The 12,982-nt window shown below is 35.9% G+C and overlaps 2 protein-coding genes across 2 annotated transcripts in view; one reads left to right on the top strand and one right to left on the bottom strand.

Annotated features, from left to right (window-relative positions):
• Positions 1-1,515: 1,515 nt before the first annotated feature.
• The window catches only part of LOC133325734 (protein Lilipod), a 45,155-nt gene continuing 33,688 nt past the window's right edge, over positions 1,516-12,982 (bottom strand). Inside the window, exons 2-9 of the mRNA XM_061534457.1 lie at positions 9,279-9,403; positions 9,020-9,159; positions 8,662-8,892; positions 8,395-8,463; positions 4,807-5,038; positions 4,341-4,614; positions 4,011-4,242; positions 1,516-1,751 (exon numbers count right to left, since the gene is read on the bottom strand). Coding sequence (XP_061390441.1) covers positions 1,543-1,751; positions 4,011-4,242; positions 4,341-4,614; positions 4,807-5,038; positions 8,395-8,463; positions 8,662-8,892; positions 9,020-9,159; positions 9,279-9,403 — 1,512 coding nt within the window. The 3' untranslated portion in view covers positions 1,516-1,542. The remainder of the gene's footprint in view (positions 1,752-4,010; positions 4,243-4,340; positions 4,615-4,806; positions 5,039-8,394; positions 8,464-8,661; positions 8,893-9,019; positions 9,160-9,278; positions 9,404-12,982) is intronic.
• LOC133325736 (tetratricopeptide repeat protein 12) lies at positions 5,368-6,294 on the top strand. The gene is made up of 4 exons (XM_061534459.1): positions 5,368-5,522; positions 5,589-5,822; positions 5,881-6,003; positions 6,071-6,294. The coding sequence occupies exons 1-4, from the start codon at positions 5,386-5,388 to the stop codon at positions 6,288-6,290; spliced, it is 714 nt and encodes a 237-aa protein (XP_061390443.1). The 5' UTR covers positions 5,368-5,385; the 3' UTR covers positions 6,291-6,294.

Below are 12,982 nucleotides of genomic sequence, written 5' to 3'. Positions count from 1 at the left end.
ATCTTTATTTTTGAAAAAGTTCAATTAGCCATTAATTAATAAATAGTGGATGCCGTCCTAGAGCCAGAAACTTAATTGCCCGCCAAGTGTAAACGCATTTCTTAACTACAGATTGATACCGAACCATATTAACATAAATTAATTCAGTTTCTGCTACACTATTTTTGCACATGGAGGTAAATTTAAAATCGACTCTAACGCGTCCCAGAACATTAATTTCTTTAAAATATATATCTACAAGTTTTCATGAAATTTTGAAAATATCTGATTGAAGTCAAAACAACAGATTTTTTGTTAACATTAAATTAATAGTTTAGTTTATTTTTTTATCATGGATTGGTTTTATATTTCGAACACATATAAGGTTATAATTTATGGTTATGTTAAATGACGATTCTTAATTAGGATAAATTACTAACTAGATAGAGAGGGTTATACTACTAATAATAAAATCAATTAAAAATATATAAAGCTTTGAAGTAAAGGACACAAATTCTTTCGATTGAAATTTTGAAAGCTTGCGGTACCTTAAAACATAAAGGATAATTTTGGGGGGTGCAAACGTATTTAAAATTCAAGGAGGAAATGTCTTAAATTTTATACTTTTCCTCAACGATGAAAGAGAACGTATTTTTGTTTGTCTAACGATAATAAGCATTCTTTTAAGGATAAATAAAAATGTCATTAAAGAAAATATTAAAATAAATATTAATGTCTTTGCGATTGTCTTGTTTTTTTCTTTAATACTTTAATACGTTTCCTTTATATATATGAAGTTATAAATATAATATTATCAACAGCATATGCAAGAGTAAATGAGAATTTAAATGAAAAAGAAATGATAAATTCGTTTGCAAATAAATAGTATATATAGAGTGATTATTATTATTTATAATTTGTTACTAAATTTTGTTAATTGTTATCATACAATTCTATTAAATTTTATATTTGTTTTTTGTTTCTTTTTCTAATTTAAAATACAATGAAAGAAATAATGACAATTTTATTTGTTTATACGAAAATTTTCTTAGTATAGGAACAATGCAGCAGAGAGAATATTTAATGCCGTATATGATGTATAAAGATAGTTTGTATTAGTTGTTATGTTATATAATTGTAAATGTTGTTTATATAGAATATTTATTATGGATTAGGAAAAGTTACACATATCGATGGAATCCTAAACAACTAAGTTTCGACCTTTAAATGTCGCGCATAAAAATTGGCAAATTTTCTTAAAAACGACACAAGAAAACCATTCCCATTTAAATGTTGTTCCACCACATGTCTCCATTGGACTAAGGCAAGTGATGTGGTGGAGCCGGTGGCGGCGGTGACAGATGAGGATGCTGATGATATCGAATGTAATGCAATTTTACTACTATTATTACCAGCGTCTATTATTGCTGAGCCATGATTGGGATGCATATGAATTTGCTGATGAAAAGACGGATGCTGATGATGATAATGATGATGACTTGCTGCCGCTGCTGCAGTCATTGGCATTTTTGGAATGATTTTAGTGCGCCGTTTTAGTAAGTATCAGTTGATGAATGACATGTAATTTGTGAAAATTACATAGTTTTCTACTAACCGCGCACACAATTCTTGTCTCACGGTGGCTGTAAACTTATTAGCCACCACTAGGGCCGTTGTAGTGCCAAATACTAGATTATACAATAGTACAATTTGGAAATTTCCCAACCATTCGATGGCACCAAAATCACCCAACAAATCGAAATTTGTGATGCCTGTAAGAAAGAAAGAGAGAGAGGGAGGAAAATAATGGATTAAAAAATTAGTTTAAATTTTGGGTAAAAATTAATTTATGGAAATAGCTCAAAATATATATCTATTGGACCTCCTATGGTAAAAATTATAATAAATACAATATTTATCACACAATGCAACTACATGTCGATTACAATAGATCTAAATGCTAAGCTGCTGAAAGGAAATCCTAACCCAGAGGAGCTAGACATATCAAACATACAACAATTTCTTAGGCTTTGTAGCAAGTCCTTTCCTTGAAGGCTAAGAATACATGAGATGGTCGACATTTGGATTTACGTACGACATAAACAAATCCCTATTCGACTGTTGCTGGTTCGGTTACCCAGCCACTGACGCTTTTGGATCGTTTTTAAATCCAACGAACGAAGCCCGATATATCTTTAATAAGAAATTATCTGATATTAATTTTAATTTAAAAAGAATGTTTTCAGCAACTATTCCCATTATTGTTTGACTTTTTGATCGGGAATTCCGACATCTCGGCATTAGAAGTCTAAAGGGGGAGAGTCTAGGAGGAAATGACCGAGTGCCTATGATTCTTAGGCTGATGAGATTGCTTTTGGCTCCTCTAAATTAATCATTCGTATGGGTTCCTGGTGGCCTACTTTGAAGTATGATTCCCTAACACTGGACTTTTACGCGACTTCATGCCTATCAGCGTTTAATGATTTGCAGACAGGTCAGCGTATGTTTAGCAAGACCCCAACATGACACCACAAAATCCAAACCATTCTCCTAGTTGTGTTTGGGCCACTCACAGCCTTCTCCTCTTTTGAAGGGGCTACCGTAGTGGACTTCGCACTTGATGTACGACAGTGATGCTCATATTACTTGCATTGGTATTTGTAATATACTCTCCCGCCTAAAATATAAATTGAGAGAGAATACGTGTGGTTTGTTTTTACGAAAACGTAAAGGGCTGAGCAACACTGTTGTAGGAATTCTATCAATTAAAATGTTCCTCTCAATAACATTCGGATAGTTCCTGGAGAACTTCCAGATGAATTTGTGGTTCCTCTTAATTAGAAGGAACTTTTTATCCGTTATCGAGTCCGATAAACCGATTGCAGTAATCAACCGTTCTCCGGTAAATCTTGTTGTCAGAGATCTCGTTGGCGTTGGCTCGTTTAGTGGTTTACGGTTCATCCATCTTTACGATGGGGAGCTCATCAGTACCTGTATCCAATTCGACGGCCAACTAAATCAGAAGTCTCGAGACTTCACTACAGACCGTGTATATGGATATGGAGTTAGGGACATCTTGCTATTCATCATAACACGCGTGGTTGATCATGATCGGTTGCAGTTTAGTGGACCAATACAACGGCGACTACCTTATTAAGGCAGTAAATGGCCTTGAATTCCTTCGGAAGGTTGGAAAACTCGTGGCTGTTCCCGTGAATGAGATGCCGTGTTGTATGGTAGCCTCTGTATGGTTCCCTTCTCCTCTCTTGGGCCTATATCGTATGCGGAGGATCATATGTGTAGTTGTTGAGGAGCAGTTTTGAGGAGGTTGGGTCGTATTAATTTCCGTCACACTCGTCGTAGAAACAAACAGATGCAGCGGAGTCTTAAGGAGGTACAGACTTCGCCCTTGCCAGTTCGCCATGATGGGAATTTATTGCAGACAATTCATTTCATTTGAAATATCGTGGCGTCCATGATTCTCAGCCCATCTACAAACACTCTAGACACCGCAACTCCCACTAAGTGGTAGATCGATTGTCAATTTCAAAATCGAGGGATGTGGTAGGAGGATTTTATCACAAAAACCGATAAGTATAAATTCCGGTACTGGAGGAGGAGGTAAAGTTAGTTGAACCGTTCAAGGGTCCTGCTACCTACCATCGATCAAATAGTGTTTTGCAGTCAATTGGTGAAAATGTTAACCCTTAACTCCCAGAAACATCAAAAAGATATTCATCGGTCAACACCGATGGGTCTAGACTTCCGATAATGGACTTAAATGACGAACTTAAAAAGGTCATACAGTATGTCGATTCTTTTCTAGATTAAGTATTATCTTCGTTTCTTTCAGACTAAAGCAGAAAGATGGACTCTGTTAAGATCGACCAACTCTTACTATGAGCACTCACATCTGCTCTACGTATTTATATCTAATATACATTTACCATATAAGCCCCACAAAATTTTTCCTTATTTATAAAGGTATAAAAAATTAAAATTATACTTATTTATACATTTTTAAAACTTACCAATAATACGGCTAAGCAATGGCAGGGCAGAGCTTAAAATCAACACTAATGCACAATTGAGTATCAATTGTGATAGTGATGTTTTACGCCGTTGTGGTCGGACATTACGCATAAATGGCATGGTATAGAAACCTACAGCTGAAGTGGCTCCCAAATAAAATATGAGACACACTTCGAGACCAGCTCCAATTGGCCCCAGTTTGGATAACGATGAAATACCCAATGTAAATTGCTGCACAAGACAAAGAAAAAGGAGGAGAAAACCAAAAGAAACACACATTAATTAAATACCTTCCCACGCATACTACAAAAAATTCCATTTAAACTTACCCTCGTACTAAGCGGCAATGCCTTAATACCAATCAACAATTCCAGCGTATTCTGCACCACCAACAACACAGTTATGCCGGTGAAAAACAATAACAGCAACATAGCCAGAGGATAGACAAAATTTCTCTGAAATGCCGATGATTTTCGCAATTTATTCAATTCTTTACGTTCAGACTCCAATTCTCTCAGTCTTTCATTGAGCTTAGCTAGATTATCATGACTTTCGCCATTCAGGGGTTTTCTTTGGATCAGATGTGACAACGATGGTGTTGTTCTATGGCTAACATGATTGAAGTAATTACTAAAATTATTGCTACGAAATTCATGATGATTGTTGGATGTGTGGTGGTGGTGGTGATTGGAGGAATTTAAATAATTGCCACCGCCACTAAATGTTATGGTGCCGGCAAGATAATTGCCATTTGGCATATCATAGCTTCCTCGAAGGTAGCTGCTGCTGTAGGACGATGATGATGATGTTGTTGTTGCTGTCGTTGTATAGCTACCATTGCCGTTGCTGTTTAGAGATTCATTGATGCTAACATTTTGCAATTCTAAATTGGCTAATTTTCGTTTAACGCTAGCCTCTTCCATATGAAATGCAATATATTCCTCATTGACGTCGCGTAAAAGGTGAGGTTTGACCAAAACTTGACCCACCACACCGAAGAGTCGTACAAAACCAAATGGGGTGCAAACTAAAAAACAAAAAAAAAAAAATAAAATAAATAATAAATATTTAATTAGGTTAATTTGTATATAAGATACAACCATTTTAAAAAATGATTAATATATCCCGATAAATTTATTTGTACACAAACTTTTTTAACAGTCCCCTTTATTTAAAAAATTCCAGAACATTCCTTACAAGCGTTACTAAAATAGTAACTATGGCAACTCTTACATAAATAACAACAACAGCTTATTACCTTGCTTTTCCTATAAACAAAAAATTATTTAAACCCCAAAAATACGTTTCAATAAAAAGCAGACACTTTTCGAAAAACAATCTCCTTCAGAAAAACCAAATGAAAACCCAAACACCATGAATAACCCACCAGGATTTGATGAAGATTTTTTGGAATTTGAATCAAAGGTCAATCAAGTGATGAAATTATTGGAAGACATCAATAATGCCAATAAGAAAGATGATGACAGCGGTAGTCCTTCCAAGAAGGCGGCGTAAGTAGAAATCTATTTTTAAAACTTTTATTTTATTAAAATTTTAATGATATCCCATTTTTATAGGCCTAAGAATATTTACGATGAAATAGATGAAAATAATTTCATTGTAACGGTTAAGGAAAGTCGTACCGTTTTAAATCGCAATGCTCTGGAAAACGATGATACAGAAGATGAGAAGAAGGAAGGCGGTCCCAGTGTTATGGATAAATTTACATTTATGCAACAATTTGAAAAGGATGCAGATGAGAGGGCCAAGGCTCGTAGAGAACGTGAACGAATAGCACAACATTTTAGAACGTAAGTTTTGAAAGGAAATTCGAAAATTTGAATACACAAAAAATCTATTCACCTTCAGTTTGGGTAATGAAGCATTTCGTAAACAAAATTATGAAAAGGCCATTAATATGTACACGAAGGCAATGGATCATATACGAGATAGTCCTATTTTATATAATAATCGTGCATTAGCCTATATGAAGTAAGTATAACATTCCAGATTAGATTCTCTACTTTCGAGACTCAAATTATTTCATATTTTTGTGTAGATTGAAAAACTATAAACGTGGCATAATGGATTGTGATTATGTTTTAAATAAACTGGAGGAGAAGAATATACGCAGCTGGTTATATCGTGCTGCTGCTTATAAACGTTTGGGCGATGAAAAGAATTTCGAAACTAGCATTAAATTGGCCAGAAAAAATAATCCGAAGAAGGGTGAATTTATTGATGACTTTTTGGAGAAATTTAAAATGGAATCTATATAAATAAAGAAATATAACAGACATTGATTTGCTGTATTTAATTTCACGACAAGTTAAGTAATTTTACTAAACATGTTCAAAAGCGAATATAATGCTATCATTTACAACGAAACTATATCAAAGTTACTTCAGAATTCTCAAAGCACTGAGCAGAGTCTTACTGATATACATTCGCCTAAAAAATTTAGAACTTGGTTTTCAAGTCCTTATGATGGTTATGATTGTAATTCTATGCCTCAGGAAAGTATAGCGTTGGCCTATTAATGGAAGCAATTATGTGTGATCTGAGGGAAATTACAGGTTGCCAGGTTAAATACTTGTTCAGTCCTTGTGCCACTATGGTTATGCCTGGCGAACAGTGTCAAGCCCGCCACATCCTTTTGGGGGCATCTAGACACTATCACAAACACTCTCCTCTCCGGTGAGGACGATTCTTTTACTTTAAGTGAAAGTTTAATATGGTTGAACGATGCACCAGGAAAGCATCCCAGCCAACATCTGAGATACAACGGTAAAGAAAGACTCTAGTCAGTAGACAGCCGAGAGTCAATTCAATGTGGATACTAATTCGATGGTATCTCTTTCTGATAAATTTAAATTAAATTTATGAAATCCCTAAAGACGACAACCCTCTACCCTCTATAGAAGATCTGAATAAATACAAGAAGGGAATTGTTATCCAATGCCTTTGTATTGCCGATAATGACGCCCAAGAAGGTACTGCATAGACAATATTTGGTTGTATCGACGGACGAGTATGATCTTCGACAAGTCATGATCCACAAGAGTCGTAAGAACTTGTAGTTCTCTGTGCGGCATTCTGAAGTCTGAACCTTCTTCCACACTAAATCTCCCACATTCGGAAACAACACTTTATAAGAGGTCAAAAGTCTCCTTGTCAGTGAACAAAAGCTGCCGGCCTCGTCTACCGAAACTTATTCCTACTTCTTATCTTATCAAAAATTGGCGAATTAACCCAATATCTTGGGGCATCAATGGTCGGAATCTGTTCTCCATCGGTCATTATGGCGGGAGCTTCATTTCGGTTGACCTGTGGATTTGGTGGTGTTGGTATTCTCCAATAGCTTGGCCATGGCTCTTGATAGGCCAAGAATTTTTATAACATCTGCAACAACTTCCTTCGTAAATTTTAGTGAAACACCTCGGTTGGGAGGACTTATTTGCCACGAAGCATACTCCTCACCGCCTACTACTCTTGACGTGCTCTTTAAACTGCCGGTTTAAATAATACGCGTTCTTCATTCCAGGGTTCGAACGTGACTTAACAGGGACCCACAATTTACTTGTTCCGGTCAAAATGTTGCATAGCATCAGGTGATCCAGCCACGTTTTCCTTTTATGCTCGCATACCATAGCCTTCTGGCTTCAAGAGGAATTTCTCTCACCCTTCGGTCTTCAGGGTTCAAAAGACGAAGGTTCTAACGTTAAACATTCTCAGGAAAGTTCAGGAAAGTATGGCGTTCAGGAAAGTACGTCATATTCTGATGACGTATGCTCCGTTAATCAGGAATAAGATCAAAAATTCATATATTGTATCTCACCGATATAGATCTGTGGTGGATACGACTCTCAAACCCTACAGAAACAGGGTCCAGCGTTCTTTTCGATACTGGCTCCCGCTCCCGTGACAAATAGAAGTTTCACGTATATACAAATATATTCAGTCTATTATTAGCCAATGTGGAAATAATAAATTATCGATAACATTGAATTGTAAGATCTGCATCCTCTAGTTGTTGGGCATTCAAAAATAATGTTTGGCCAAAAGTTTCATTTGAAAAAAGTTCAGTCGAACTTTACTCCCATTTTATTTCTAAGTACAATTATTAATTTACTTACTATCACTAACAAAGCAATAAAATCTATCTGATAAAAACAAATACCCCCTTGAATGGTATAATTAAATTTTATATCAACAAACACATTTATTTTTGGGGGTATTGTGTTAGACTGAATATTTACGATAATACATTTTGATTAAAGGAAATGCATTGTGATAATGTCACAGTGGCAAATGTAATTAGTCAAGTTATTAAAACAAAACAGAATATGCGAAAATAAAACAAAAAAAATATTGTCAACTTACGGAGAAGTAGTAGCACACCCAAAAACGATACGCATGAATATAAAAATGGCAAATGAACACTGCCCAAATCTGTAAGAGAAAAATAAGAGACACCGGTTAATCAATGTGGTATTCAAAAAATAAAACAAAAGAACACACAAAACTATGTGGCTGCACCCAACATGGAAACTGCAATTGTTTGGTTAAATGAATATAACCACACCAAAAAACGAAAAAATAAAACAATTTCCGTTGCAATGCAACCAACCATCGAATAGTCATACTTACTGAACAATGAGAGAAATCCAATTTTTTCTGGATCCATTACGGCTGACAGCACATAGGTCAGGCCCAATACAACAAATGCCAACAGGCTAAATACTGTAAATGTTTCATAGGCTCGTGCAATGATACCCTTTTTGTGGCCAGAAAAGCCTGTCGATTCAGTGAATAGATAGGCAAACGGTAGGAAAACAAATAATGCCAAATTGGAGAATAGAAAAACATGATTCCAAAGACCTGCAATGATTGAATGAACAAGAAAACAACAGCAAAAACATTACATAGATTTCAAATCAAGCACAGCATTTGATTGCAACGGTCGTTGATTTTCAATCAAGAACACCACAACAGCGGCATAACTCACCTTGGATCAATGAACTGTTTAGCCACTTGACGTAGTAACTGTTCGGATAGAGTAACAATACTTCATTGCTGGCAATTGAAACGGGCAGTAAAAGAGCCGCACCAACCGCAATTGCCATTGAAAATGTACAAAGCCATGAACTGTTGTTTAATGGTCGGGATGATGAGATTCATATATAGGAAATAATAAAAAAAATTGAAGAAGAAATTGTTAAATTAGAAAAAAAATAATACCAATTGGAAAAGAACATTGTTGCTACCTTATTCGATACACCAGTAATTCATCGTCATCATTGGAAAATAGATCATCACGATCTTTACGTCTGAACCGTGAAATTAACACGTACGATGCAAAATATAAAACTATTAAAAGCAATAGGAATATCTGGAAAACAAAAGATAATGAAAAAATTGTATATTAATTTTGTGTTACTAGGAGTGGTTATGATGACTTTTATATATTTTTAGAGACTAAATATACATTTAAATATAAATTAGTTATTAATTTGAATGAAAGTAGTCATCCATTGATCTGGGTAATATTTTCATTTCACTTATTGAACATTCATCAGAGTTTAGGAATATATATCCTTTTCTACTTAATTATTATACATACTTTAACATTTTTTAATTATTTATGTAAGGAATAATTAGGTAATATTTCACATTCTGAAATAGACTGCTTTGATTCTCAATAGGTAAGAAGCGGATTCAAAATTCATTTTTACAAAAATAAAAAAATGAAAAAATTATATCATGCAAAAGTTGCCAAATCCCAAACTTATGATAGTATGAGAGTAATACTCCTTGGGGCAGTTGGAGAAATTAAGTTTTAGATTCCAAACCATATGAATTATATTTATTTTTTTAATTTTTATTAAGTAAATTCCGAAATTAGTACATTATTATAAACGGCAAGGCTAATGTGCCTCATTGAAATATTGTTTTTAAACCCAAGGTATCCTTCGCAATCAAATTGTGGTGTCACCAATATAGAAATGTCAGTCTTTTGGTAACAACTTAAGCGAAACAGATATCATATTTGTGAATGAGCGTAAAATTGTCATCATTCCCAACCAGATTTGAGTGTCGTCGGACCCGTTTGGCATGGAAAAGGAATTTTGAGGCACTTACGGAAAGAGATGTCTTATAGCAGTCAAAAAATAATATAGGATGCATATAGCGAGGGTATACGACCAAAAAACATACATTGCCGATGATACAATGGAATTCTCCTTACTAAACTTTGTTGTTGTAACATCAGCGCTTAAAACATCATAATTATTGCCTGCTCCGCCTAACCGGAAACAGAGCTGCATATCAACGGATGGGTTCACAGGTTGCGTATAGTAGAAAGCCCAATACTATTAATTGGGAAGCTGTTAATGTAAATAATAAGTCGAGAATGGCGCCCCTTTATATCCACTTATCTTAGGTCAGTTCTTCCTTAAGTGGCCTCCCTAACGCTGGGGTGTGTTGGGCGAGCTCGTGTAGTCAGTGTTTATGATTTGCAATCAGAGTGCCTACCTTATTCGAACGCAGCCTTGTTGATACCTGTGCTCCTCAATACGTTTTTCAGTCTTAGCTGCCAAATCTTTACCATGGTAAGATTCTATGCCATGGTTGACATTAGTCCTCACTTCAAAAACTTTCTATGGAGCGAATTTTGAAAAGCTCTTTCCTTTTTTTTAAAAAATGAATGGATATCCTAGTGACTTCTCAAATCAAGTTAAGTCTTCCAGTATGATGATAAAGGATCCAATCCCTGGCGAGGATGAAGATCCCATCTCTATAATTACGACATGTAGCGAAGTTTTGAGACTTGAGTGGCAACAGGCCGTTGAAGTAGAGACCTTCTCATCGGAACTATAGATGAATCAGCACAAGAAACTACTAAACTCAGTGTCAATGAAATCTCTGACAAAGAAGTTTTCCCAGAAATCAGATAACTTCTGCAACCGATTTATCGAAAGGGATTGGTATTATATTACCGACAAGGAATTCCTTTTAAGAGGAAATTCAATTCGTCTCGTGTGAAGACGACCACAGTCGCTCCTCCCAAGGAGGAGAAAACTGCGTGTAGTCTGGGCAGTACGGGAACGATGTTGGTGGTGACTCATTCAGCACCCTCTAAGGAATCACTGAGAGTTGAGAAGTCCTTGACACCATCCTTCGCTGCGAAGGAGACAAAGTGAGCCCGCGGAGAGGCCCCTGAGCAAATAAACAAGCCTATAAATCGGCATGCTGCAGAATTGTCAAACCCCAAATCCAAGGTTATGACAATAGATTAGTTGTTGCAAAAGTGGCGAATGCGTAGCAAGAATTGCTCGCAACAGCAGTAACTATGAAGAGAATGAAGTCCTTTTTCAAACAGACCCACGCAATCGCTAAATGTACGGAAAACAACTTTGCACGTGTCGGTCACGTCTATAGAGAATACTGCCAAGAGCGATAATGGTCTCAAGCAGAATTTCGTATGAATTTTTATACCCTTCACCACACTGTGGTACAGGGTATTATGTCTTTGTGCATATGTTTGTAACAGGCAAAAAGAAACGAGATAGGCACATGGTTCCTTTTGAGAATATGCATAGAATCACTTTCTGAGTCGATTTACGCATGTCCGTCTGTCCGTCCGTCTGTCCGTCCATGTATTTTTGTGAACAAAGTACAGGTCGCATTTATGATCCGATTTGGATGAAATTTGGCATAGGTCACTTATTTGGCCCAAGGACGAACCCTATTGAAATTGGGAAAAATCGGTTCAGATTTAGATATAGCTCCCATATATATTTTCACCCGATATAGGCACCAAAGTACCTATATATCATTCGATTTGCACGAAATTTGGCATAGCGTACTGAATGAGGTCCAAAATGATGTGTGCTGAGTTTCGTGAAAATCGGGTCAGATTTAGATATAGCTCCCATATATATTTTCGCCCGATATAGGGACCAAAGTACCTATATATCATTCGATTTGCACGAAATTTGGCATAGTGTACTGAATTAGGTCCATAATGGTGTGTGCTGAGTTTCGTGAAAATCGGTTCAGATTTAGATATAGCTCCCATATATATTTTCGTCCGATTTAATTTAAATTGTGCACCAAAGTCCCTATATATCTTTCGATTTGCACGAAAGTTGGCACATCGTAATCAATTAGGAATATAATGGTGTGTGTTAAGTTTCCTGAAAATCGGTCCAGATTTAGATATAGCTCCCATATATATTTTCATCCGATTTAATCTGAATGGTGCACCAATGTCCCTATATATCTTTCGATTTGCACCAAAGTTGGCACAGCGTAATGAATTAGTTATAGAATGGTGTGTGTTAAGTTTCCTGAAAATCGGTTCAGATTTAGATATAGCTCCTATATATATTTTCGTCCGATTTAATGTAAATGGTCTACCAAAGTCCCTATATATCTTTCGATTTGCACGAAATTTGGCACTGCGTTATGGATGAGGTCTGGAATGATGTGTGTTAAGTTTCCTGAAATCGTTGAAATCGGTTCAGATTTAGATATAGCTTCTATTTCATCTGTTGAATATGCTCAAAGTGGTGAAGGGTATCATATAGTCGGCCCCGTCCGACTTTACTACTTTCCTTACTGGTTTAAAATTACAAATGAAATGTTGTTAATTACCAAGTAAATTCTCGAATTATGAATTGGATTTAGAGTTTTCGAATCACAAATGAAATTGTCGAATTGCAATTGAAATGTTTTGAATAACATTTTAAAAATGTGTAGTTGCTAGTCGATAGATACATGAAGGACCCTTTGTTGAACGACGAAATTGTTCGTTAGAACCTTCTTCTGTCAGATCACCTTGTACAAAAGGGTCAGAGTTGTTAATTGTAAAACTACAGAGTCCTCGAACTTTCTTGAGAACACAATTTGCAACATTGACCCTCTGTGGGAATGCCGGTTCGCTCCATGAAATTCGGAGCGTGATGGT

This window comes from Musca vetustissima, unplaced genomic scaffold (assembly GCF_032173495.1).
Source record: "Musca vetustissima isolate MV318-11 ecotype Yass unplaced genomic scaffold, APGP_CSIRO_Mvet_v1 utg2304, whole genome shotgun sequence".
In the NCBI taxonomy this organism is placed as follows: domain Eukaryota; kingdom Metazoa; phylum Arthropoda; class Insecta; order Diptera; family Muscidae; genus Musca; species Musca vetustissima.
This window is presented reverse-complemented; position numbering and strand designations above follow the sequence as displayed.

What these genes read in the sequence shown, in the direction of transcription:
- LOC133325736 (XM_061534459.1), top strand. Translation starts at nt 5,386, where the DNA reads ATGAATAACCCACCAGGATTTGATGAAGATTTTTTGGAATTTGAATCA. An exon ending in AGTCCTTCCAAGAAGGCGGC is followed by an intron (nt 5,523 to 5,588) that starts GTAAGTAGAAAT and finishes CCATTTTTATAG; the next exon opens with GCCTAAGAATATTTACGATG. An exon ending in CGTGCATTAGCCTATATGAA is followed by an intron (nt 6,004 to 6,070) that starts GTAAGTATAACA and finishes ATTTTTGTGTAG; the next exon opens with ATTGAAAAACTATAAACGTG.